General features: G+C 46.5%; 1 protein-coding gene and 1 long non-coding RNA gene across 8 annotated transcripts in view; one reads left to right on the forward strand and one right to left on the reverse strand.

The window, feature by feature from the left end:
- The window catches only part of TUBGCP4 (tubulin gamma complex component 4), a 53,655-nt gene extending 44,146 nt beyond the window's left edge, over positions 1–9,509 (reverse strand). For all 7 annotated transcript variants that reach the window (XR_012154143.2, XR_012154140.2, XR_012154142.2 and 4 more), the window contains exons 1-5: positions 9,357–9,509; positions 9,151–9,279; positions 3,526–3,648; positions 2,957–3,010; positions 1,945–2,001 (exon numbers count right to left, since the gene is read on the reverse strand). Coding sequence is in view for 1 of the 7 variants with exons in the window: in XM_073304651.2 (XP_073160752.1) it covers positions 1,945–2,001; positions 2,957–3,010; positions 3,526–3,648; positions 9,151–9,279; positions 9,357–9,434 (441 nt within the window). In the remaining 6 variants the exon portion in view is untranslated. The remainder of the gene's footprint in view (positions 1–1,944; positions 2,002–2,956; positions 3,011–3,525; positions 3,649–9,150; positions 9,280–9,356) is intronic.
- Positions 9,510–9,891: 382 nt separating this feature from the next.
- On the forward strand, positions 9,892–24,719 carry LOC140917975 (uncharacterized). Its single transcript, XR_012161052.1, has 3 exons — positions 9,892–10,221; positions 19,817–19,970; positions 24,409–24,719. It is a non-coding gene; the product is annotated as an uncharacterized LOC140917975 (long non-coding RNA).
- Positions 24,720–25,140: the final 421 nt, after the last annotated feature.

Consider the following 25,140-nt stretch of genomic DNA (forward strand, 5'->3'; position numbering starts at 1 on the left):
ATCTGGAAAAAGGGGTAAACAGCGAGGTGGCAAAACTTGCAGATTATACGAAACTACTCAAGATAGTTAAGTCCCAGCAGACCGCGAAAAGTTACACAAAAGGATCTCTCAAAACTGGGTGACTGGGCAACAAAATGGCTGATGAAATTCAGTGTTGATAAATGCAAAATAATGCACACTGGAAAATATAATCCCAACTATGCATATAAAATGATGGGGTCTAAATTAGCTCAAAGAAGAGATCTTGGAGTCATTGTAGATAGTTCTCTGAAAACATCCACTCAATGTGCAGCAGCAGGCAAAAAAGTAAACAGAATGCTGGGAATAATTAAGAAAGGGATAGATAATAAGACAGAAAATATCATATTGCCTCTATATAAATCCATGGTACACCTACATCTTGAATACTGCATGCAGATGTGGTTGTCCCATCTCAAAAAAGCTATACTGGAATTGGAAAAGGTTCAGAAAAGGACAACAAAAATCATTAGGGGAATGGAACAGCTGCCATATGAGGAGAGATTAATAAATTTGGGAGTTTTCAGCTTGGAAAAGAGATGACTAAGTGGGGATATGACTGAGGTCTATAAAATCATGACTGGTGAGGAGAAAGTAAATAAGGACACGTTATTTACTCCTTCTCATAACACGAGGACAAGGGGGTCACCAAATTAAATTAATAGGCAGCAACAAAAGGAAGTATTTTTTCACACAATGCACAATCAACTCATGGAACTCCTTGCCAGAGGATGTTGTGAAGGCCAAGACCGTAACAGGGTTCAAAAAAGAACTAGATAATTTCATGGAGGATAGGTCCATCAATGGCCATTAGCCAGGATGGGCAGGGATGGTGTTCCTAGCCTCTGTTTGCCAGAAGCTCAGAATGAGCGACAGGGGCATAGATCACTGGATGATTACCTGTTCTGTTCATTCCCTCTGGGGCACCTGGCACTGCCTACTGTCGGAAGACAGGATACTGGGCTAGATGGACCCTTGTTCTGACCCAGTATGGCCATTCGTATGTTCTTATATACCCTCCTCCCACACCCCACATAAGGGCCCAGCAGACTTGTGGACTCCAACACACAAGTTCTCCCATAACCACCTGTTACTGGCTAGAGGACAGTTTAATTTCATGGATTGTGAAGTCAGAAATCCTGCTTCTCCATCCTTGTCTTTTGGATTTATAAGACTCAAGAAAAAGAAATCCCAGTCACCAACACACAGTAAAGGTGGAAAACGTGCTCCATACTTTTCTACTGTGAATTAAATGTGATCCAAGACAAAGACTCTGTGCAGTTCCACCTCCAAAACTCATCTGCTTCCATCCTTACTCCCAACCATTCCCTCTGTTTCTCCATTCAAACCTGTCTCAGAATCTCTTTCCCCAACCACAGAAATGCACAACCTTCCATTCCCACCAGCTCCAATTACAGTCTTACCAGCTCACTCCCTCCCCTGCAAATCTGTAAATTACCAAAGGGAAAATAAGGGAATTTGATATCAGTGCACAAGCTTCATGCTGCTGGGCTACCTCCACCATATAATTTTTCTGCCTTAGTCTCTCCATCTATTTATGTAAGTGACACCAAATGAGCAGTGTCCAAGATGCCTCACTGACATTAGTGAAAAATCAATCCATAGCCTGTAAATAGATAATCTGCTCCATACACAGGGAGCACATATGGATGGTTCTGACGAAGCCAGAGCTTCATTCTTGCTGATCCTCAAAAACCTTCCCTGGCCTGAACCATGCAGTCTTCAGGAGGAAGATACAAACTCTGAAAGGAAAAGCAAATGTTTCCTGAGGAGCCCCATCTACCTATCTCCGACAAGCTCTGTCAAACATCTGGTGTCACTTACACCATCATGCAATTTTAACTTAAGGGAATGGATGGGAACAACAGATTCTGCTACAGAGAAACCAGCTCCTAGTTACTATACCTTCTGGGTCTTGATCTGCTCCACCACAACCATCACCGAGGGGAAGAGGAGTTGGAACTGCAAAGCAAGGACCAACATGTAAAAATAGGGTCCTAAGTAGCGATATGTATGGATGGGGCACTTAGGGGCTAGTATGGACAGCAGCTGGTTGTGGTAGTTTATCAGTCTATCACCCCACTGGCCCCACTTAGTGTTCTGGATGTCCCTGGAAGAGAGACCATGGCTTCTGCAGAAATGAGATGATGATTATACCAGAATACTGGTGATGTTACTCTACCTTAACATCAACAACTAGATTGAACAGTGGAAGTGACGCTTATCCGGAGAGTCTCTGGTCACTTAGTAAGGTTGGCATAGATGACATGAGTTGTGCCAATGTGCTAGAAGTGCTGTCTAGGTGGGTACTGAAGTCTCTCAAGATGATAAATTTAGGAGACCACTAATTTGAGGATAGGAAGAGCCGCACTGGTTTCCCTCTATGTTTCAGCTAAACTCTAAATGGGACTTTTGGAGGCAGAGAGAAACTGTTGGATGGTTAAAGGGGGAGCTATTATATCCCTGACAGGGCAATAATGTGTGCCTCCCCAGCTGACATCTAGTCAAAAAGGTTCCATGGCCACATAGGTAGGCACAAGACCCCAACAGCTGCGCTCCGTGGTGAAAAGGTCATTAAAGAAAACAAATTGGTATGTAATCTGAGAGCTAGAGCTGCTTAAAGTCAAGTGCAGACTGTAGCTTTCCTAACATTTCTGAAGTGTGATACATGCTACCAGCTATTTTAATTTTGCATAAAGGTGGAAATGGGAAAGGAAAATTTCTTACAAGTATAACTACACCATATTAAAAGCTAAAGATGACATTAATACAACTTTTAGTGTATTTAAGTGCTCGGAATTTAAGTGTACGAACATCAGAAATTAAAGTTTTAGTAACAATGGTAGCTCTGCAACACTGCACATGCTGTATATACCAGTAGTAAGTCTTCAGTAAGATGACAACAAATGGAACATACCTGATCCAGGGAGTAGTTAATGTGGGAGATGGAGAGGTGAGGGTCAGCCAGGAACTGCAACAACAACAGAAAAGTTAGTAAAAACCAAAATAAGCCTCTAATCTATAGCACTAAACCTTGGTGGAAAAAGGTAAAGAGCAGAACTGTACCCTCAAAAGTCCCAATAACTTTAGCTCACATAGATCTTTTCAGAGACTTTTGAATCATATCCCCCTTCAGGCTGCTACTTTGATGAGAGTGAGCAGCCCATGCAATCACTGGGCATTGACTCAAAGTGAATCTACCCAAGAGATGGTGTGACGCCTACCAACTTGGCTGACACACCATAGATTTAACCAAGGACCTTCAGAGCTTGACCTAGAGAATGAGGACCTGAATCTGAGGACTGTGACACTTGCATTCTCTATGGATGACAGAGTGGATCAGACACAGAGGGGGTCATGTAGCACACTGCCCAGTGGGTTATAGTGGAACCTCACAGCAGCAATTTGGAAGACACCCCTGCACAGTATTTCAGCTCATAACATTGAATAGAGCACAGCTTCTTCCTCCAATTTTCTCTCCCTTACCTCCTGCTCCAGGTCAAGCAATGCCTGTCGATAGGGCTGCAGCACTGAATCAAGCCCTGTACAGAAGGCCCGCAAGTAAATCCCATGTAACCCACACTGGTTCTGCTGGGAAGGGTGATGATCCTAAAATCAAACAATAAGTTTTGAATTAGCCCCAGTACACTGGTGAGTGGACTGGGGACTAAGACCCAGATCCCTGAGATATTTAGGCACTTAGCTCCCATTGAGTTCAACCTTCAGCACCTAAATATCTTTGAGGAGCTAGGCCTAAGTGACTCAGTGGATAGATGTGTTCACCACTAAGTCACCAGTTTAAACATAGTGAAGCCCAACCACTGAAAGTACCAATAAAATCAGCTGTTAATCAGAGGTGGGTCAGCTGGCAAAGATGGAGCAGAATTGTATTCAGTCCCTTTGGATGTACAAGGAACTCCTGAGACAGAAGACTGCATAATACAGTGACCATTTGTACATTTCATTTTGTGCTGACATGAACTGTTCACAAGTGGATCTCAAACTACTTTGCAAACTATAACACAGCCTTGCCATCCCTGTGGGATAAGTGAGCATTATCCTTATTTTACAAATCCAGCCAGTCTGTTAGTAACAAGAAATCATTATAACCTATGTTAATGCTTTTTTTTTTTTAAAAAAAAACCAGAATAAAAGATTTGAGTCCAGTTTTGAATATGTAAGTATCCATATCATGCCAACATACATAGCCTCCTGCCTCTATCTATTTAAGGGTTTTCTATACAATCATCATGGTAGTATTTAAGCACCTAGCAGATAAATTTAGGTTTGCACTGTAAAGCCAGTAGTGGATTCATGAGTCATTTGTTCTTCTCTCTTCCTTGCTATAAGAGACTGCTTGGCATGCATATGTATGTTTCTCCCCCATCAGTCTACTCTTCCCTCTCTCCCCCTCCCAATTAATTTGGTTAAGGTGGGAAAGATGTGAGATTGTATTCTGGAAAGCAGTGTCTTTGAAAATTATGTGGAAGGTCATTGTAGATAACCAACTGCACATGACCTCCCTATACAATGCTGTTGCAAAAAGGGCTAACAATACTGGGATGTATTAACACAGGAATGAGGCACAGGAGTAAGGAGGTAATATTACCTCTATACATGACATTGGTGAGCCCACTACTGCAGTGGAGTGTCCTGTTATGGTATCCACTTTAAAAAAGGATGTGGTCTAGAAACCCTGGTTTACTATTAAAGGCTAGAGAGAAACTTGATATATGTAGCTTATCAAAGAGATATTTAAGAGACAACTCTACCAGTCTATAGTTACCTACACAGGGAGAAGGCAACTAATATTAGAGGGCTCTTTAAACTAGTTGACCAACTCATTACATGATCCAGTGGCTAGAAGCTGAAGTCAGCAAAGTTCAAAATGGAAAAGAAATGCAGCTTTTTAATGAAAGGGTAATTCACCACTGAAACAGATTACCAAGGGATGTGGTAGATTCTTCATCAGGGACTTTTAAAAAGATCTGATCTAGCTCAGTGCAGAAATCACTGGGTGAAATTCTATAATCCATGTTATGTGGTAATCAGATTAGAGACACAATGGTGTTTTCTTACTTTAACACATATGAATTAGTCGAAAAGGAGTATCTTGATGACCTATCTATTGACATTAAGACCGCATGAACCATGAAGACCAAAATCTTTTCTTAGCACTCTAGGTAGTTGATCCAGTTCAAGATTGAGATACATTGGTAAAGGAAAATATGGAGAAAAGTTTGTACGACATTTTCTGGGCTGTACCTATTGTGCGGCTAAAGGACTACAGCCTCCAAGACTGTCTGTCAGCTTTCTCCAGCAATTTTTTTTAGGACCTCAAAGGCTGAAATGGGACCCTGGTGTTTAGAATGAAGATGCAAGTTAATAAGCTTTAACTTTTATCAAGACAAAGTAATCCTACCCTTCTAATATCCTTTGTTCATTCCCTTTGTTCTGACATTCTCATTTCTACACCCTGGTCGTTTGTTCCATTGCGATGAAGGCTTCAATGAGCACAGAGGGCCTCTAACTAGATTTCTGCAGCTCTATCCAAGTTTATGCTTGCAAGTCTTTTAATCCATTCCATTAAACAAGACTGAGCTGCTCCATGCAGACAGCATCAACCTTTGGGAGCAGGCTAGGTTGATGCACAAATGCAGAGAGAAGCATGTTGAGTGACCTTGACTGAGGGGAAGAGAAAGTGTGCCTGAGAGGGACCTTACAGACCTCACAGTTCAACTGGTTATGGAAGAGTCACCCACTGCATAAAACCGAGAGCTACACGTCCCCCCACCTCATATCTCCAACACACTCATCCTGTGGTTTCACACCTTTGTTCTACTTCCCCATTCCAGACACTTCCAAATAAGTTATATAAACAGAGCAGTGAGGTATTTAAACCATAGGAGGAAGGAACTCATTTTTAAGATTACTACCTAAATGTGTTTTAATTGTTTTACTGAAATTTCATTATTCTGTATGTACAAGTCTAACATACAACTAGAGAGAGTTTCACAATGCTATTTTTAATGTGAACCTAACCTGGAAAGAGTAAACACATAGTGGCATAAATTTCAGAGTGGGAGCTATTCATAGAATATCAGGGCTGGAAGGGACCTCAGGAGGTCATCTAGTCCAACCCCCTGCTCAAAGTAAGACCAATCCCCAACTAAATCATCCCAGCCAGGGCTTTGTCAAGCCTGACCTTAAAAACTTCAAAGGAAGGAGATTCCACCACCTCCCTAGGTAACACATTCCAGTGTTTCACTACCCTCCTAGTGAAAAAGTTTTTCCTAATATCCAACCTAAACCTTCCCCACTGCAACTTGAGACCATTACTCCTTGTTCTGTCATCAGCTACCACTGAGAATAGTCTAGATCCATCCTCTTTGGAACCCCCTTTCAGGTAGTTGAAAGCAGCTATCAAATCCCCCCTCATTCTTCTCTTCCGCAGACTAAATAATCCCAGTTCCCTCCGCCTCTCCTCATAAGTCATGTGTTCCAGTCCCCTAATCATTTTTGTTGCCCTCCTCTGGACTCTTTCCAATTTTTCCACATCCTTCTTGTAGTGTGGGGCCCAAAACTGGACACAGTACTCCAGATGAGGCCTCACCAATGTCAAATAGAGGGAAACGATCACGTCCCTCGATCTGCTGGCAATGCCCCTACTTATACATCCCAAAATGCCATTGGCCTTCTTGGCAACAAGGGCACACTGTTGACTCATATCCAGCTTCTCGTCCACTGTAACCCCTAGGTCCTTTTCTGCAGAACTGCTGCCGAGCCATTCGGTCCCTCATCTGTAGCGGTGCATGGATTCTTCCATCCTAAGTGCAGGACTCTGCACTTGTCCTTGTTGAACCTCATCAGATTTCTTTTGGCCCAATCCTCTAATTTGTCTAGGGCCCTCTGTATCCAATCCCTACCCTCCAGCATATCTACCTCTCCTCCCAGTTTAGTGTCATCTGCAAACTTGCTGCGGGTGCAATCCACGCTATCCTCCACATCATTTATGAAGATATTGAACAAAACCGGCCCCAGGACCGACCCTTGGGGCACTCCACTTGATACCGGCTGCCAACTAGACATGGAGCCATTGATCACTATCCGTTGAGCCCGACCATCTAGCCAACTTTCTATCCACCTTATTGTCAGTCCATTCCTCTAGCCCATACTTCTTTAACTTGCTGGCAAGAATACTGTGGGAGACCGTGTCAAAAGCTTTGCTAAAGTCAAGGAACAACACGTCCACCACTTTGCTTCTTACAGAAAGTAGTTCTATAGTTCAATAATGAGTTACTGAGTAAGTAAAGTTGAGAAAGCTTTTTCCAGGGATAATCTGAAAGTCTTGTGGAGAGAAAGTAGTTTTGTCCTTTCTGAAGTCTATTTTTCATAGCAATATTATCCCATCCTGAGGCAGCTTAGTTAATACATTTTGCTTTGAAAAATTAGTTTAGCCATAAGTGTTTCTCTGTTCTTTCATTTGTGGGGCTTAAGACCTAATTCAGCCCTGGCAAAAGCACCACCCACTGACTTCAAATGAGAGGCCAGATGCTCAGGGAAGTGCTGAAGTGGACTTTGTCTTTCTCACTGGGCAGATATTTCTGGAGACACAGTGTGATAGGTTTGTTTATTGCACATTAGCAAACTGAAGGACTATTTTCTAGTAGGGTAACAACTTAATAAGCCTCTGGGGTAGGCCTCATTTTATACGCAATAATCAATATATTATGGAGTTTAATTACAGGCACATCCTAGGGTGACCAGACATCCCAATTTTATCAGGACAGTCTCAATTTTAGGGGACTTGTCCCGCATCCCAACCTTACATCGGTCGGGATGCCCTTAGTCCCAACAGTGGGACCGTCCGGACCGCAGCCACGGTGCCACCGCTCACCGCTTCCTGGGGCAGCTCCCGGCACCTGCCCACCGGCAGGAGCGCCACGTGCTGCAGGGGTGGGGCTTGTAGGCACCGGGAGCAGGCAGAGAGCCCTCCGCCCTGACCCGACCTGCAACCCTAGGAGCCAGAGGGACCTGCCTGCTGGATACTTCCCAGGACGGGAGCCGCCCCAGGTAAACACCACTGGGACTCCCCACCTCGCCCCCCGGCAGGTTCCTCTGGGCTCCTAGGGTGGGGGGGCTCTGCGTGCTGCCGGTGCCTGCAAGCCCCGCTCCGCAGCTCCAGCAGCTCCCGCAGCTCCCATTGGCGCTTTTCTCAGTCAATGGGAGCCACAGAGCTCACGCTTGTGGCGGGAGCAGCACGTGGTGAGTCTGGAGACCCCCTCGCCGCTCTCACCCTAGGAGTCAGAGACCTCCCAGCAGGGCTGGTGAGTGCAGCCAGGGAAGGGGGCAGGGTGTAATGGTGAGTGTCTGGAAGATGTGTGTGTGGGGGGGGGTGTTGGGCTGTGAGGGTGTGGAGGGCGCTGGGCAGTGAGGGAGGTTTGTGTGTTTTGGGGTGCTAGGCATTGGGGGCCTATTGGTGGGTGCTGGGCAGTGCAGGAGATCTGTGTGTGTCAGGGCACTGGGGGTCTGTGTGGGGCATTGTGTAGTTGTGGTGGTGGGGCTGTGGGGAAGGGCACTGGGAGGGAGGGAGGGAGGGGAAATCTGTGTGTATTGGGAAAGCAGCACGTCGGGGGTTCTGTGTGGGGTGCTGGGCAGCTGTGGTGGGGCGCTGGGTGTGCGCACAGCACTGTGCGTTCGTGGGGGAAGGGTTGAAGGGGGCTCTGGGCACAGTGGATCCAGGGGCGCGGGGCAGGGGAGCTGTGTGGCGCAGCGTGGGCCCACCCCAACAGGAAGGGGCACGCTGGTAGCACAGGGCCAGGTGGCCAGTGGGCTCTGGCTCGGGCCGTGTCTGTCTCTTCGCCCCCGCCCACCGTGCCCCGGTAGTTCACACGCGCGATCTGGTCACCCGAGCACACCCAGACCGGTGGGAGAGGGGCCGGGGCCGGGGCCGGGGCCGGGGCCGGGGCAGGGGCCGGGGCCGCTCCCCCCCCACCCGCCTCCAGCGCAGGGAGCTGCGTCCGGACTCCACGGAGGGCTCAGGGGATGGAGAAGGAGCGCGGCCTTCCCCGGGGGGTCCCGGAGAGGAAGGGGGAGCTCGGCCGCTCCCACCTGCTGTTGCACGTGGCCCGGGTACTGCTCGATGAACTCGGTGAAGCGAATGTAGTCGGAGCCCAGGCGGCAGAGCCGGTTCAGGACGCTGCTCTCGCTGGGGTGCAGGAACGGCAGCTCCTGGGACACCTGCGGGGAAGCGAAGCCTGGTGAGCGCAGGGCCCGAGCGGGCGGGACGGCGGGGGCGGGGGCCGGGCCGGTGGTACCTGGAGGCCGCTCCTCTTGCTCCAGGTGAACGCGGCCCCGGGGTACCCGCTCAGCGCCAAGAGCAGCTCGTGAATCATCCTGGGAGCTGGAGCCGGCGGCCGACGCCTTCCACGCGCCTAGCGAGCTCCGCAAAGCCCCCTGGGAAGCGTAGTCCCGCTCCTCTCCCAGATCGAGGGGGAAGGCTGCTCCCGCAAAGCCCCCTGGGAAGCGTAGTCCCGCTCCTCTCCCAGATCGAGGGGGAAGGCTGCTCCCGCAAAGCCCCCTGGGAAGCGTAGTCCCGCTCCTCTCCCAGATCGAGGGGGAAGGCTGCTCCCGCAAAGCCCCCTGGGAAGCGGAGTCCCGCTCCTCTCCCAGATCGAGGGGGAAGGCTGCTCCCGCAAAGCCCCCTGGGAAGCGGAGTCCCGCTCCTCTCCCAGATCGAGGGGGAAGGCTGCTCCCGCAAAGCCCCCTGGGAAGCGTAGTCCCGCTCCTCTCCCAGATCGAGGGGGAAGGCTGCCCCCGCAATGCCCCCTGGGAAATGTAGTTCCAGACCGAGGCTCGTGGGAGGCAGCCGCTCAGCTCGCGCTCGCCCTTCGAAGGACCGCGGCCTGTGGGCGATCTCCACAGTGACAGAGCCTGTGTGGGGACTGTCCTGACCGCCTCCATGGCCCCGCGCCGGCGCGAGGATCCCGCTGGGGGAAAGGGCTGTTTTTTACTCGGCGTGGGAAGCGATTTGCTGGAACGCCAGAGAAATCTGCCCTTCCTGCAACCAGGAAGCTGCAGCTCCCGAGGAGAACCAGCGTGGCCAACTCCTGAGATTTTGTCACAACTCTTGTCATATTTGGGGCGGTTCTTAAAGCCCCAGCTGCTGGCATTGAAGATTGTGTGAGTATCTCAGCTTTCATTTAAGAAAAACATTCTAGCCCTCGTGGTTGCAAGAAAAGCTTCAAAACGTGAAGCAGGTGCCCCCAGCAGCACAGAAACCAGAAGGCAAATAAAACACACACCAAATGTATTATTTTAAAAAAATCATTGTTTTTAAAATCTCATCATTTTTGGGGGGTTGACTCAAGAGCTTTGAATGGCTGGGTTTGATCATAGAATCACAGAATCATAGAATATCAGGGTTGGAAGGGACCTCAGGAGGTTGTTGCCGGCACCCGGTGCCGAGAGGCTAAACAACAGCTGGAGTGGTTCGCTAACCGGTGTGCTACACCCAATAATCACAACGGGGTGGAGACGCAGAAAAGTTAATTTGCAGCTGCAAAAAGGTACAGGGAGAATAGAATCTCCAATCCTGCACACAGAGCAGGAAGTTACACAGGCTTTTATACATCTTTTTTCCAGCATACTTATCCTATAGCAAGCTGCCCTAAGTATCCATATAGCCAGCCAATCCAGTTCCCAGCTAGTTCCCTTGTTCTCTGTATCATTTGTTAAACCATACATAAAGCTGCTTTATTCAGCATTGTTCTTCCATATCTGCCCTGTTTGGCCTTGCTTAGTTTCAGGCAGTCTGACTCTGCAACATATTGTTGCAGATTCTCAGCATAACTGCTGTGAGTGCCTCCAGGCAGGGGGGCCAAGGACACCTGGGCCTAGTGCGAGGGGGCTTCATCGACATTCGTGGTCTTCCATTCCCTCGAGTTACCTAGTGGCCATGCCCCAGTGTCCCCAACAAGGTCATCTAGTCCAACCCCCTGCTCAAAGCAGGACCAATCCCCAACTAAATCATCCCAGCCAGGGCTTTGTCAAGCCTGACCTTAAAAACTTCTGAGGAAGGAGATTCCACCACCTTCCTAGGTAACATATTCCATTGTTTCACCACCCTCCTAGTGAAAAAGTTTTTCCTAATATCCAACCTAAACCTCCCCCACTGCAACTTGAGACCATTACTCCTTGTTCTGTCATCTGCTACCACTGAGAACAGTCTAGATCCATCCTCTTTGGAACCCCCCTTTCAGGTAGTTGAAAGCAGCTATCAAATCCCCCCTCATTCTTCTCTTCTGCAGACTAAACAATCCCAGTTCCCTCAGCCTCTCCTCATAACTCATGTGTTCCAGTCCCCTAATAATTTTTGTTGCCCTCCTCTGGACTCTTTCCAATTTTTCCATATTCTTCTTGTAGTGTGCGGCCCAAAACTGGACACAGTACTCCAGATGAGGCCTCACCAATGTCGAATAGAGGGGAATGATCACATCCCTCGATCTGCTGGCAATGCCCCAACGTATACATCCCAAAATGCCATTGGCCTTCTTGGCAACAAGGGCACACTGTTGACTCATATCCAGCTCTCATCCACTGTAACCCCTAGGTCCTTTTCTGCAGAACTGCTGCCTAGCCACTCGGTCCCTAGTCTGTAAGGGTGCATGGGATTCTTCTGTCCTAAGTGCAGGACTCTGCACTTGTCCTTGTTGAACCTCATCAGATTTCTTTTGGCCCAATCCTCTAATTTGTCTAGGGCCCTCTGTATCCAATCCCTACCCTCCAGCGTATCTATCTCTCCTCCCAGTTTAGTGTCATCTGCAAACTTGCTGAGGGTGCAATCCACACCGTCCTCCAGATCATTAATGAAGATATTAAACAAAACCGGCCCGAGGACCTTGGGGCACTCCACTTGATATCGGCTGCCAACTAGACATGGAGCCATTGATCACTACCCGTTGAGCCCGACAATCTAGCCAATTTTCTATCCACCTTATAGTCCATTCCTCCAGCCCATACTTCTTTAACTTGCTGGCAAGAATACTGTGGGAGACCGTGTCAAAAGCTTTGCTAAAGTCAAGGAACAACATGTCCACTGCTTTCCCCTCATCCACAGAGCCAGTTATCTCGTCATAGAAGGCAATTAGATTAGTCAGGCATGACTTGCCCTTGGTGAATCCATGCTGACTGTTCCTGATCACTTTCCTCTCCTCTAAGTGCTTCAGAATTGATTCCTTGAGGACCTGCTCCATGATTTTTCCAGGGATTGATGATACTGGGATACTCCTGAGAAGGCTGTAACAGCCAAAAAAGGCTTGGGGGGAAGGAACCCCTTCCCAACACCTGTAACTGCAAATGTTGTGCCATCTGTGAGTATCAGACTTTGGAGATTCCTCATTGCCTGTAAGCATTGGGCTGGTGAGATTCCACACTGTCCGTGAGTGTCAGGGATCCTACACCCCAAATCAGTACTCCCTATGGTGTATCATGCAGTGAGAATCCTCCCCCATGCACCCCCAGCCTATGAGTCCGTGGGGATTTACACTGAGTGTATCAGAAAGTGGTTCCCACCAGGCATTACAGGCAGTGGGATTCACCTTGTGTGTCAAGCAACTGTTGTGTTCTTTCTGCTGGGTCATGCTGGTACTTGAGCAAAAGGGTAAAGTGTACTTCTTTAGTACAAATAATTTGCATTTTACAACACCATTTCATCCTGATTAATCTGAAATCACTTCTTAATCAATGTATACCATAGATCAAGCAACCTTTAGATGCAACAGTATACAACATGCTCCATCGCAGTCGGGGGTTGGAATAAGTAATGTCATTTGATGCTAAGACAAGTGCTTTACAAAAGTCTAAGTATATACCAACAGGGTTACCTCTATCAACCAAACTTGTACTCTCATTAAAGAATTAAATCAAGTTTGTTGGACAAGACCTATTTTGCATAAAATCATTTTGATTTGCATTAATCATTTTCCTATACTTTGATTATTTATTGATTGAATCCTGTATCAGCTTTTCCATTAAACTTAATCCAGAGACTCTCAGGTTTTTCTGCAGTTTCATACCGGAGCTCTGAGCAGTCATACTGCTCTCTTACATACAATGCAACTCCCCCACCTTTTCTGCCCTGCCTGTCCTTCCTGAACAGTTTATATCCAGCCATGACAGTACTCCAGTCATGTGAGTTATCCCACCAAGTCTCTGTTATTCCAATCACATCATAATTCCTTGACTGTGCCAGGACTTCCAGTTCTCCCTGCTTGTTTCCCAGGCTTTGTGCATTTGTGTACAGGCACTTGAGGTAACTCGCTGATCGTCCCTCTTTCTCAGTATGAGGCAGGAGCCCTCCCCTCTCGCGCTTTCCTCCCCGTATCCCACTTTCCCACTTACCTGAGGGCTTTGGTCTCCTTCCCCCGGTGAACCTAGTTTAAAGCCCTCCCCACTAGGTTAGCCAGCCTGCTTGCAAAGATGCTCTTCCCTCTCTTCGTAAGATGGAGCCCGTCTCTGCCCAGCACGCCTCCTTCATTGAACACCATCCCATGGTCAAAGAATCCAAAGCCTTCTCTCTGACACCACCTGCGTAGCCATTCATTGACTTCCACGATTCGACGGTCCCTGCCCCGGCCTTTTCCTTCCACGGGGAGGATGGACGAGAACACCACTTGCGCCTCAAACTCCTTTATCCTTCTTCCCAGAGCCACGTAGTCTGCAGTGATCTGCTCAAGGTCGTTCTTGGCAGTATCATTGGTGCCCACGTGGAGAAGCAGGACGGGGTAGCGATCCGAGGGCTTGATGAGTCTCGGCAGTCTCTCCGTCACATCGCAAATCTTAGCCCCTGGCAAGCAGCAGACTTCTCGGTTTTGCCAGTCAGGGCGGCAGATAGATGACTCAGTCCCCCGGAGGAGAGAGTCCCCGACCACCACCACCCGCCTCCTTCTCTTGGGAGTGGTGGTCGTGGAACCCCCTATCTCAGGACAGTGCATCTCATGCCTTCCAACCAGCAGAGTCTCCTTCTGCTTTCTCCCCCCAGACATATCATCTGGTCTACTCTCCGCAAAGGTACCTGTGGAGAGAACATGAAAGCGGTTAGTTACCTGTGTCCGCGTTGCTGGAACCCGGACATTCCCCTTTCTTCTTCTGGAGGTCACATGTTGCCAAGCTTCTTCACTGGCCTCTTGGCTCCGCTGTGCAACCTGCTCTAAATCTTTAGAGCTTTGTGCCTGTAGAAGCATATCCTGACTTTTGTCCAGAAAATCCTCAGTTTCTTGTATGCAACGCAGGGTTGTTATCTGTTGCTCCAGACCTTCAATCTTCTCTTCCAATATGGAGACCAGCTTGCACTTTGTACAGACAAAGTCGCTTCTGTCCTGTGGAAGAAAGACAAACATGGCACATCCAGTGCAGGTCACAACAGCTGAACCCCCCCTTCCATATCACCTTCCTACTATGAGCTTTCTCAGAGAAGTTGGCAAGATGTAAGCCTCACTGGGCTCACTCCAGGCGAACTCCCAGGTAAACTCCTGCTGTGTGCTGCTCTGCTGTTCCCCGCTGCTCAGCTGGTTCGGGAAGCTCTGGCTATTTTTAAACAGCCAGGCTTCCCTAAAACAAACAAACAGACAGCCCCAATGCCTGCCCCCTGCAGGCTACCAGCCAATCAGGCACTCGCTCAGGCTCTCACACTGCCCTCCCAGCAAACACACACTCGGGTACTTACTCAGCAAACACGCACTCGGATACTCACCAATCTGTTGAGCACCCAGATACTCACCAATTCACGTGAGACCACTGCTCCTTGTTCTGTCATCTGCTACCACTGAGAACAGTCTAGCTCTATCCTCTTTGGAACCCCCTTTCAGGTAATTGAAAGCAGCTATCAAATTCCCCCTCATTCTTCTCTTCTGCAGAATAAATATTCCCAGTTCCCTCAGCCTTTCCTCATAAGTCATGTGCTCCAGCCCCTTAATAATTTTTGTTGCCCTCCGCTGGATGCTTTCCAATTTTTCCACATCCTTCTTGTAGTGTGGGGCCCAAAACTGGACACAGTACTCCAGATGAGGCCTCACCAATGCCGAATACAGGGGAATGATCATGTCCCTCAATCTGCTGGCAATGCTCCTACTTATACAGCCCAAAACGGCTTTAGCCTTCTTGGCAACAGGGGCACACTGTTGACTCATATCCAGCTTCTTGTCCAGTGTAACCCCTAGGTCTTTTTCTGCAGAACGGCTGCCTAGCCTTATGGTGTGTACACCAGAACTGGACACACTATTCCAGTAGCAGTTACACCAGTGCCAAATACAAAGGTAATATAACTTCTTTTCTCCTACTTGATATTCCCATATATATACCCAAGGATCACATTAGCCCTTTTGGCTACAGCATCACATTGCGAGATCATGTTCAACTGATTATGTATCATGACCCCCAAAGTTCTTTTAAGTCACAGCTTGCCAGATTAGAGTCCCCCATCCTGTAAGAATAGTTTACATTCTGATGTATGACTTTACATTTGGCCATATTAAAACATACATTGTTTGCTTGCGCCCAGCTTACCAAGACAACGAGATCACTCTGTATCGGTGCCCTGTCCTCTTCATTATTTACCACTCCCAATATCTATCACCAGCAAATTTTATCAGTAATGATTTTCTGTTTTCTTCCAGGTCACTGATAAAAATGTTAAATAGCTTAGGGCCAAGAACCGTTCCCCATAGGAGTCCACTAGAAACACACACGCACAAGTTCATAGATTCATAGGTTCAAAGGCCAGAAGGGACGATTGTGATCACATAACTCCAAAATAATACCTAGAGCACAGCTTTTTAAAAAAAATCCAATCTTGATTTAACAATTGTCAGAGATGGAGAATCTACCATGACCCTTGGTAAATTGTTCGAATGCTTAATTACTCTCACCATTAAAAATGTATGCCTTAATTCCAATCTGATGAATAGGGCCCTAGCATGGCACATCATTGTTACATAAAAGCTCTCTCTCTCACACACACACAATCAATTTTAGACATAATTCTGGAGTCATCACTAGTATTCCATCAGGCTACATACATCAGGGAAGCAAAACATATGTCTTTATGCTGACAAAACTTCCAATGAAGTTGTAATTTTGCCTGAGTAAGGATTGGGGGATTGGGCCTTGGCACTTGCTGTTCATCACTGACATAGATGTCATATTACAATGTTGGATCAATACTATGTGGAGTTTTATGTACTATGTGGAGTTTTATGCCCCTACCAAGTTCATATGTGTGTTCACCTAGTTTATGAATATAGGGCTTTATCCTGCACCACTGAAATCAATGGAAGACTCTCCCTTGATTACAGTGGATTGCTCTCCATAACTCGTGGACCCAAAGGTGGGATTTAATTATAACCTGTATTTAAATATCATCTAAATTATAATGATTGTACTGTAAATCAAGATAGCTTCAGCCCTAAAGAGGCTGATGGATTAATGGTTGATCTAAAGCCATCTTGTCAAGTGAGAAGATACATCTTTGCTCTAGAAATCTCAAATATAAATATGAGTGACCGCAAGCAGAAACAAACACACAATAGCATTCTTCAGTAAAACGCGTATGGTATTCTCAGTCATCGCTGATCCCAGATGCAATGCATGTCAGGAAGAAGTCTTCTGATAGCAGAGGGTTCTTTAGTTTGGCAGACAAAGGCATAACAAGATCAAATGATTGAAAACTGAAACTAGAGAAATTCAGACTAGAAATAAGGCACAGACTTTTAAGAGTGAGGATAATTAACCATTGGAACAATTTACCTAGGAATGGGATGGATTCTCAGTCACTTGAAACATTTATATCAGATTGGATGCTCCTCTAAAAGATATGCTTCAGTTCTACCAGAAGTTATGGGCTTGATGTGGGAAGGACTTCGTGAAATTCTACTCTCGATGTTATGCAAGAGGTCAGGCTAGATTGTCATAATGTTCTCTTCTAGCTTTAAAATCTGTGAATTTATATTCAGTTTCACTTCATATGCTTCCAGTTTCAAATTTTCTCTTTTGAAATCTTGTTTCCATTTCAGTACACACAACTTACTCAAACAAATCAACCAACCCTATATTAAAAGAATGTTATTGAAGTTGCAAAGTCAAGCACTCCAAAGTTAGGAAATGCCAGAATTAAAGTTACCTGTGGAACCCTAATTCTGCACCGTTGTACATTAGCTTAATACATTTTAACAGCATCCCTGCCAAGTTTCAGGTTCTTGCTGAAAATAATGGAGGCACTACAGTTCTTCCAAAAATTGTAAGAAAAAATTATAATAGAAAGTGCTAAGCAATGTAAATATAGAATTTGTTGTTGCCCCCCTGTTATAACTGGTATGTTTAGTTGTAAATGCTGTGCTGCCATCCTATTAAGTGACATGATTACATTGACAGGTTTCAGAGTAGCAGCCGTGTTAGTCTGTATTCGCAAAAAGAAAAGGAGTACTAGTGGCACCTTAGATACTAACTAATGCTCAAATAAATTGGTTAGTCTCTAAGGTCCCACTAGTACTCCTTTTTATGATTACATTGAGTTAATTCTGTTAAATATTTGGACTCATCTATGAAAAAAATCTTCATTTCCAATTACATTATTATGTTTTGATCTTTAATAAGTGTTGTGAAGCCTTACCTCTATGGTCTTCGCTCCTAATCTGAGGACAAATACAGAGGGAGAAAAAATATTTTACAAAGGATATAAGTATTTTACATGGAGAGATTATTAGCTAAGCAGAAAAAACACAACAACAAAGACAAAGCCGTGCCTGTCAAGCACAGTTCAGCAGGATTTGGTTTCTTTTGTTATCTTAGCTCCTGGAGGGGTTGAGATTTACAAGCATTTCAGCAGAAAAAAATTTCAGGTGGCACCTCGGGGGCAATTGCACAGCTTCCCAATTCGGGCGGCTTTTCTGACAGCGCATAGCTCCCCCACATCGCTCTGCAGCAGAGTAGAAAGGCAAGAAAGTTTCTTTAGTGACTCAGGTTTGGTGTTGGTGAAAATGCCCCTTTCCTCTCTTTGGCCTCAGCATAATTCACCCTCCCCAGTATCTGTCTTTGTTATCTAGATATTTAGAACTCATCATATGTGGACGCCAGAACCTTTCTCCCCCATGGTTTGACTCTTGTGCTGAAGGGCCCCGCTGTGGAGATGAGAAGTGCGTTCAGTGGCCATGCCCCAAGACCTGCTTTCGGTAATAGGAAGTGAGCTAATTCCCTGTAAGAAAGTGGAGAGAGCAGCAGAGCTGCACTCAGGTTAGGAACCACCCTAGGAGTGCTGGCTTCCCTGAGTCTGGAAGGAGGGTGCCGAGGGACACTCTGAGAAGCGCTCAAGGGAGCACAGGCTGGCCTGCCCGGGGCTACAGAATACCTTGTCTGAGGAGCCTTACCACTGGCACTTGTCCCAGTTTCTTGCCCCAGGGTGGAATCCACTTTTTCTGCAGCTTCTCCAGAGCCTCCTGCAAAGCCCCGAGCTGCAAAGCACAAGAGGGTTCTGGTGGGTTCGGAGCAGGCAGCTGACTTGTGAGGACTCCATCGACTCCTTCCCACCGGGTGCTGCCGGCCGCAGCCCCTCTTTAGTCTGCAGAAGAGAAGAATGAGGGGGGATTTGATAGCTGCTTTCAACTACCTGAGAGGTGGTTCCAGAGAGGATGGTTCTAGACTATTCTCAGTGGTAGAAGAGGACAGGACAAGGAGTAATGGTCTCAAGTTGCAGTGGGGGAGGTTTAGGTTGGATATTAGGAAAAACTTTTTCACTAAGAGGGTGGTGAAACACTGGAATGCGTTGCCTAGGGAGGTGGTGGAATCTCCTTCCTTAGAGGTTTTTAAGGTCAGGCTTGACAAAGCCCTGGCTGGGATGATTTAGTTGGGGATTGGTCCTGCTTCGAGCAGGGCGTGGGACTAGATGACCTCCTGAGTTCCCTTCCAGCCCTGATAGTCTATGATTCCTGCCTCCTACCAAGCTGGTGTTGGTATGTCGGTCAGCCCTGCCCACCCCCTCGGGCTGGCACTCACCAGCTCCTTCTCGCTGGATGGAGGGAGTTCATGGGCCTAAAAGCTCCGGAGTGCCCTGGCCTCCAGCCCCCAGGCGGCAGCAGCAGCCAGGAGCCGGGGGCGAGCAGCAGCCACCTGGGGCTGTCCAGGGTGCTGCAGCTGCGTCCAAGCTCGGGTTGTGCCGGCTGGCTCCGAGACTCCTCCCCGCAGTGACGCCCCCGCGGGCGCTGTCCTGAGAACCGCCAGAGAGCTCGGAGGGCGGCGGCACGAGCCGTTCCTAGACCCGCGGGCCTGGGCACCCCGCACTGGATGGCAAGGCAAAGGAAACTCGGGTCGCCCGCCGTTCCGCTATCACCCTCTGCAGGGTGCGAGGGTCCACGGGCTGGGGTTAGTGCCTTCACGCATTGGGCAGGAGGGGAAGCGCGATCGCTGCCTGGCTTTTAGAGCCGGGGCGACCTGACAGCCCATTGGATCAATAATAGGGCTACTGCTGCTGCTTTCCACCCAGTAAGTGTCAGTCGCTGTGGGAGAAGCTCTGACTCTACTACAGGGCTCTTATAATCCCGGGTAAAATGCTGAGCCGGTTATAGTCAATGGGAGTTTTGTCACTGCCTTCAATATGGCTAGGATTTCACTGGGGGTGGGAGGAGGACGGGACACACAGCAGATGAGACCAACGCAGCCCAGACAAATCTGCCTTATTTTCATATTGAGCTCAAATTAACTTCAGATTTTTTATTTTCATTTTCTAAAGGACATTCAGGGGGTCAGAAACTGACCTGTACAAGCTGCAACAGCCCCTCCCATCAGAGAGAAGGACCCCTCAGGCACCTGTTGGGTTACAGAGAGATCAACATAGTTAATCTATGCAGAGCAGGATCCTACAAATCATGCAGATTACTCCACAGGTAACACTGGTTTCTTATTCTCCAGTTATTCATAAGCATAGCAGGCAAAGCTGATAATAGGTGAAATTCACCCCTGTGCTGCGGGCCACCACCAAGGCCTAGGCACTACTTTAGTCCTACTTACATCATATTTGGGGGGCTTATGTGAAGTGCTGCCTAGTCCTTGTGTTGGCCCTCTGTGCAGGGCTGAGCTCCACTTATTTTGTGGAGAGCTGCTGTTTGGAACCTTATTTGTTGGTGTCTGTGCCTAGATTTTCTATCCTAGAGGAGAGGGTAAGGGAGTGGTATATTAAGGAAAGTGTGTCCTTGACTAGGAACTGAAATACTGCCATTACACATTGTTACTGGTTGAAATCATTTACCAGACAACACTGTAACTTCAATATAGTATTTAGTGCCAGCAATGTGCTCTATACTATATTCTACACAAAAATAGACAGTCCCTGCCCCTAAAGAGTTTACAATTGAAAACACATTGTTATCTAGATAACATACAGGAAAATCTGGAGGTGGGAGTAACTTTTTGTCATGAATAAATATACACTTATTGTGGGCACTGGGGAAGAAGCCAGTTGTCTTAACAAACATGTTAGTGAGATGCTACCTCTCAGTTTTCCCTCTCTTTATATTCAACACTGATTTTTTTGTGATGTGTCTGATTTTTCATGGGAACTTGAAGTTGATCTAAGACCTGAACTGACAACTGCAAAGTATTTAAAATTGAGCAGCTAACAGAGAGGTAATTTCTCTTTCTCATCTGGTTTGGGTTGATCCTCTATCACTAGAATTTTTTCTTATTTATCTGATTAAACAAACACTGGCTATTGAGAATTACAAATACACTGCTGCTTGGTGTGTTGCAGGGTTTCACAACCCTGGCCTACATCCAAGATCCAAGTGTTGTCCAGCATCCCACTGAGTACTACTGTTAATATTTTTAATGCATAGTGACAGCCCACTGAGTATCAAACATTCAATTAATTGACACAAATGTAGTGACTCCTTGGGCAGTAAATGTGCAGTTTAGAAAGAATTGCAATTTAGAAGTTAATTTACTATTTTTTGTGTGGATGGGATTTTCCAGGAAGAACAGATTAGTTCTAAACTCAGAATGTGGGGATTATTTGTAAAAACAAAACATTAAGGCCCCCTTCAGTTTTGAGACAGACAGTCCCAGGCTGGTTTCTTGGACACTTATTGGACCAACTTTTTGTTTATCAACATTGTCTCTAGACAAAAATAATTATTTGCTATAATTTTATTTTGATTTTTAAAATCTTTTCAACTCTCTTAATTGGAATTAGAGTTTGCAAAAAAGAGTCACTGCAGTGAAAACTTGAGCTCAGTGTGCTGCAGTGGTAAAAAAGGCTAACAGAATGGTAGGAACTATTAGGAAAGGGATAGAAAATAAGATAGAAATGATAATGCCACTATATAAATCCATGGTGTGCCTATACCTTGAATATTGTGTTCATTTCTGGTGGCTCAACCTGAAAAAGATATAGTGGAACTGGAAGAGATTCAGAGAAAGGCAACAAAAATGATCAAGGATATGGAATGGCTTCCATACATGAAGAGACTAAAAAGATTAGGGCTGTTCACCTTAGAAAAGAGACAACTAAGAGGGGATATGATAGAGCAGGGGTTCTCAAACTGGGGGTCGGGACCCCTCAGGGGGTCGTGAGGTTATTACATGGAGGGTCGCGAGCTGTCAGCCTCCACCCAAAACCCTGCTTTGCCTCCAGCATTTATAATAATTATTTTGAGTCAGCAGTGTGCCCTTGTTGCCAAGAAGGCCAATGGCATTTTGGGATGTATAAGTAGGGGCATAGCGAGCAGATCGAGGGACGTGATCGTTCCCCTCTATTCGACATTGGTGAGGCCTCATCTGGAGTACTGTGTCCAGTTTTGGGCCCCACACTTCAAGAAGGATGTGGATAAATTGGAGAGAGTCCAGCGAAGGGCAACAAAAATGATTAGGGGACTGGAACACATGAGTTATGAGGAGAGGCTGAGGGAGCTGGGATTGTTTAGCCTGCAGAAGAGAAGAATGAGGGGGGATTTGATAGCTGCTTTCAACTACCTGAAAGGGGGTTCCAAAGAGGATGGCTCTAGACTGTTCTCAATGGTAGCAGATGACAGAACGAGGAGTAATGGTCTCAAGTTGCAGTGGGGGAGGTTTAGATTGGATATTAGGAAAAACTTTTTCACTAAGAGGGTGGTGAAACACTGGAATGCGTTACCTAGGGAGGTGGTAGAATCTCCTTCCTTAGAGGTTTTTAAGGTCAGGCTTGACAAAGCCCTGGCTGGGATGATTTAACTGGGAATTGGTCCTGCTTTGAGCAGGGGGTTGGACTAGATGACCTTCTGGGGTCCCTTCCAACCCTGATATTCTATGATTCTATGATAATGGTGTTAAATTAAAAAAAATGTTTTTAGTTTATATAGCGGGGGAGGGAGTCACACTCCGAGGCTTGCTATGTGAAAGGGGTCACCAGTACAAAAGTTTGAGAACCACAGTGATAGAGGTCTATAAAATCATGAATGGTGTGTGTGACAAGGGTATACCAGGCCCTGAGCTCCCCTGCTAGAGCCTACACACCCTGTCCCAAAAAGGGAGAAGTAGAGGTGAGTACTCTGGGCGGCATAGAAAGGAGCTGCAAGGGAACATCCAATCAGGGAGAGGCTTCAGGGAAGCATATAATCTGGGCCTAGCAGGCTCATATAAAAGGGTCTGCAGGTCTAGAAAACTTCAGTTGCTGCCTGGAGCTAGAGAAGTAAGAGTGGTGCTCCTGGCTGGCTGAAGAAGATGCAGTAGCAGTGACAGAGAAGTTGCTAGATGGGACTGGGGGAGCAAGAAATAGCTCCTGGCTGGTTGCTGGGACTTAAGCTGGAAGAACTCTGAGGTAAGGTCGAAGGTGAAGGGACTGCTTGGGAAGTGGCCCAGGAAACAGTACCAGTGGCTATTCATAGGGTCCCTGGGTTGGGGCTCAGAGTGTGGGGGGGCTCTGCCCCCCCCCCAGCCACAGGCAGAGTGGCCTAACCTCTGGGAAGGGAGTGTAGAAGGCCCAGAGAAAGGGGCTGAAGACTCTGATGAGCGTCAGTATTTGTGGACTCTGATTCACCCCCAGAAGGAGACCAATGTGAAGAGTGACTCAGCTGGAGAGTTGGGGTCAAAGACACTGTTCCCTCTAAACTGTGCATGCGCACACAGATTCTAAACCCCACGCACATGGCAAAACACTGCGCACACAGAAAAATTTGCACAGAAGCACAACAATTTGCACAGAAGAATTTTTTTGCGCACACAGCCTGTCAAAAATTTGAACAGAAGAAATTTTTTGCGCACACAGCCTGTCAAAAATTAGAGGGAATGTTGGTCAGAGACTGCCACCAAAGGCAAAGAGTATTCAGGGAGGAAGCCCTGGGACCATGGTGCCATACTGGGGTTGAGAAACAATTGAAAGCAAGCCCAGGACAGAGCTGTAGACATTAGTAATTGAGCGTCTGGGGATAGAATCATAGGACTGGCAGGGACCTTGAGAGGTCATTAGTCCAGTCCCCTACACTCATAGTAGGACTAAGTATTATCTAGACCATCCTTGACAGGTGTTTTCTAACCTGTTCTTAAAAATCTCCAATGATGGAGATTCCAAACCTCCCTAGGCAATTTATTCCAGTACTTAAGTATCCTGACAGTTAGGAAGCTTTACCTAATGTCCAACCTAAACCATCCTTGCTGCAATTTAATCCCATTGCTTCTTGTCCTATCCTGAGAGGTTAAAGGCAACAATTTTTCTCCCTCCTCCTTGTAACAATCTTTTATGTACTTGAAAACTCGTATCATGTCTCCTCTGTCTTTTCTTCTCCACGCTAAACAAACCCTATTTTTTCAATTTTCCCTCATAGATCATGTTTTCTAGACCTTTAATCATTTTTGTTTCTCTTCTCTGGACTTTCTCCAGTTTGTTCACATCTTTCTTGAAATGTGGACACAATACTCCAGTTGAGGCCTAATCAGCACGGAATAAAGTGGAAGAATTACTTCTAGTGTCTTGGTTATAACACTCCTGCTAGTTTCAGAGTAACAGCCGTGTTAGTCTGTATTCGCAAAAAGAAAAGGAGTACTTGTGGCACCTTAGAGACTAACCAATTTATTAGAGCATAAGCTTTTGGTTAGTCTCTAAGGTGCCAAAGTACTCCTACTCCTGCTAGTACATCCCAGAATGATGTTTGGTTTTTTTTGCAACCATGTAACACTGTTGACTCATATTTAACTTGTGATCCACTATGACCCCCAGATCCTTTCTGCGGTACTCCTTCCTAGGCAGTCATTTCCCATTTTGTATGTGTGCAACTGATTGTTTCTTCCTAAGTGGAGTACTTTGCATTTGTCCTTATTGAATTTGATCCTATTTACTTCAGACCATTTTTCCAGTTTGTCCAGATCATTTTGAATTTTAATCCTATCGTCCAGAGCTCTTGCAACCCCTCCCAGCTTGGTATCGTCAGCAAACTTTGTAAGTATACTCTCTATGCCATTATCTAAATCATTGATGAAGACGTTGAACAGAACCAGTCCTAGAACTAATCCCTGCAGGACTCCACTCATTATGCCCTTCCAGCTTGAATATGAACCATTGATTATTACTGCCTGAGAATGGTTTTTCAACCAATTATGCACCCACCTTATAGTAGCTCCATCTAGGTTGTATTTCCCTAGTTTGCTTATGAGAAGGTCATGCAAGCTATTGGCCACCATATCACTACTAAGCTCATATCTTGTTAGATATCCCACACTATTCTAGCCTCATGTCAATATTTCCCATTCAGGGATATCTTCCCCCTCTCCCTGCCATTTTGGGGATCCTTGTGTTTGTTTGTTTATTTTTTTAATGACCAAGGGCATCCCTAGCCTTGGAGGATGGCAGATTCTCTTTTGGTAAGGAGATTTTAAAATAAGTTAGGAAGTGCCTTGATGGCCTCTTTTCTGTCTATATTGTATTTCTAAAGCACCCCAAAGTACAGTATCTAGTTGTGAGCATAGCTCACCTCTTGAGATTTTACTCTTAGAACATCAGACATCTATAAAGACATATCTGAGCTCACACTCCCTTATTCAGTTTTAGGGCATGCAGAAGGCTGAACAATGTTAGATAAATTGTCAAGT

Source organism: Lepidochelys kempii, chromosome 10, assembly GCF_965140285.1.
Source record: "Lepidochelys kempii isolate rLepKem1 chromosome 10, rLepKem1.hap1, whole genome shotgun sequence".
Lineage (NCBI taxonomy): Eukaryota > Metazoa > Chordata > Testudines > Cheloniidae > Lepidochelys > Lepidochelys kempii.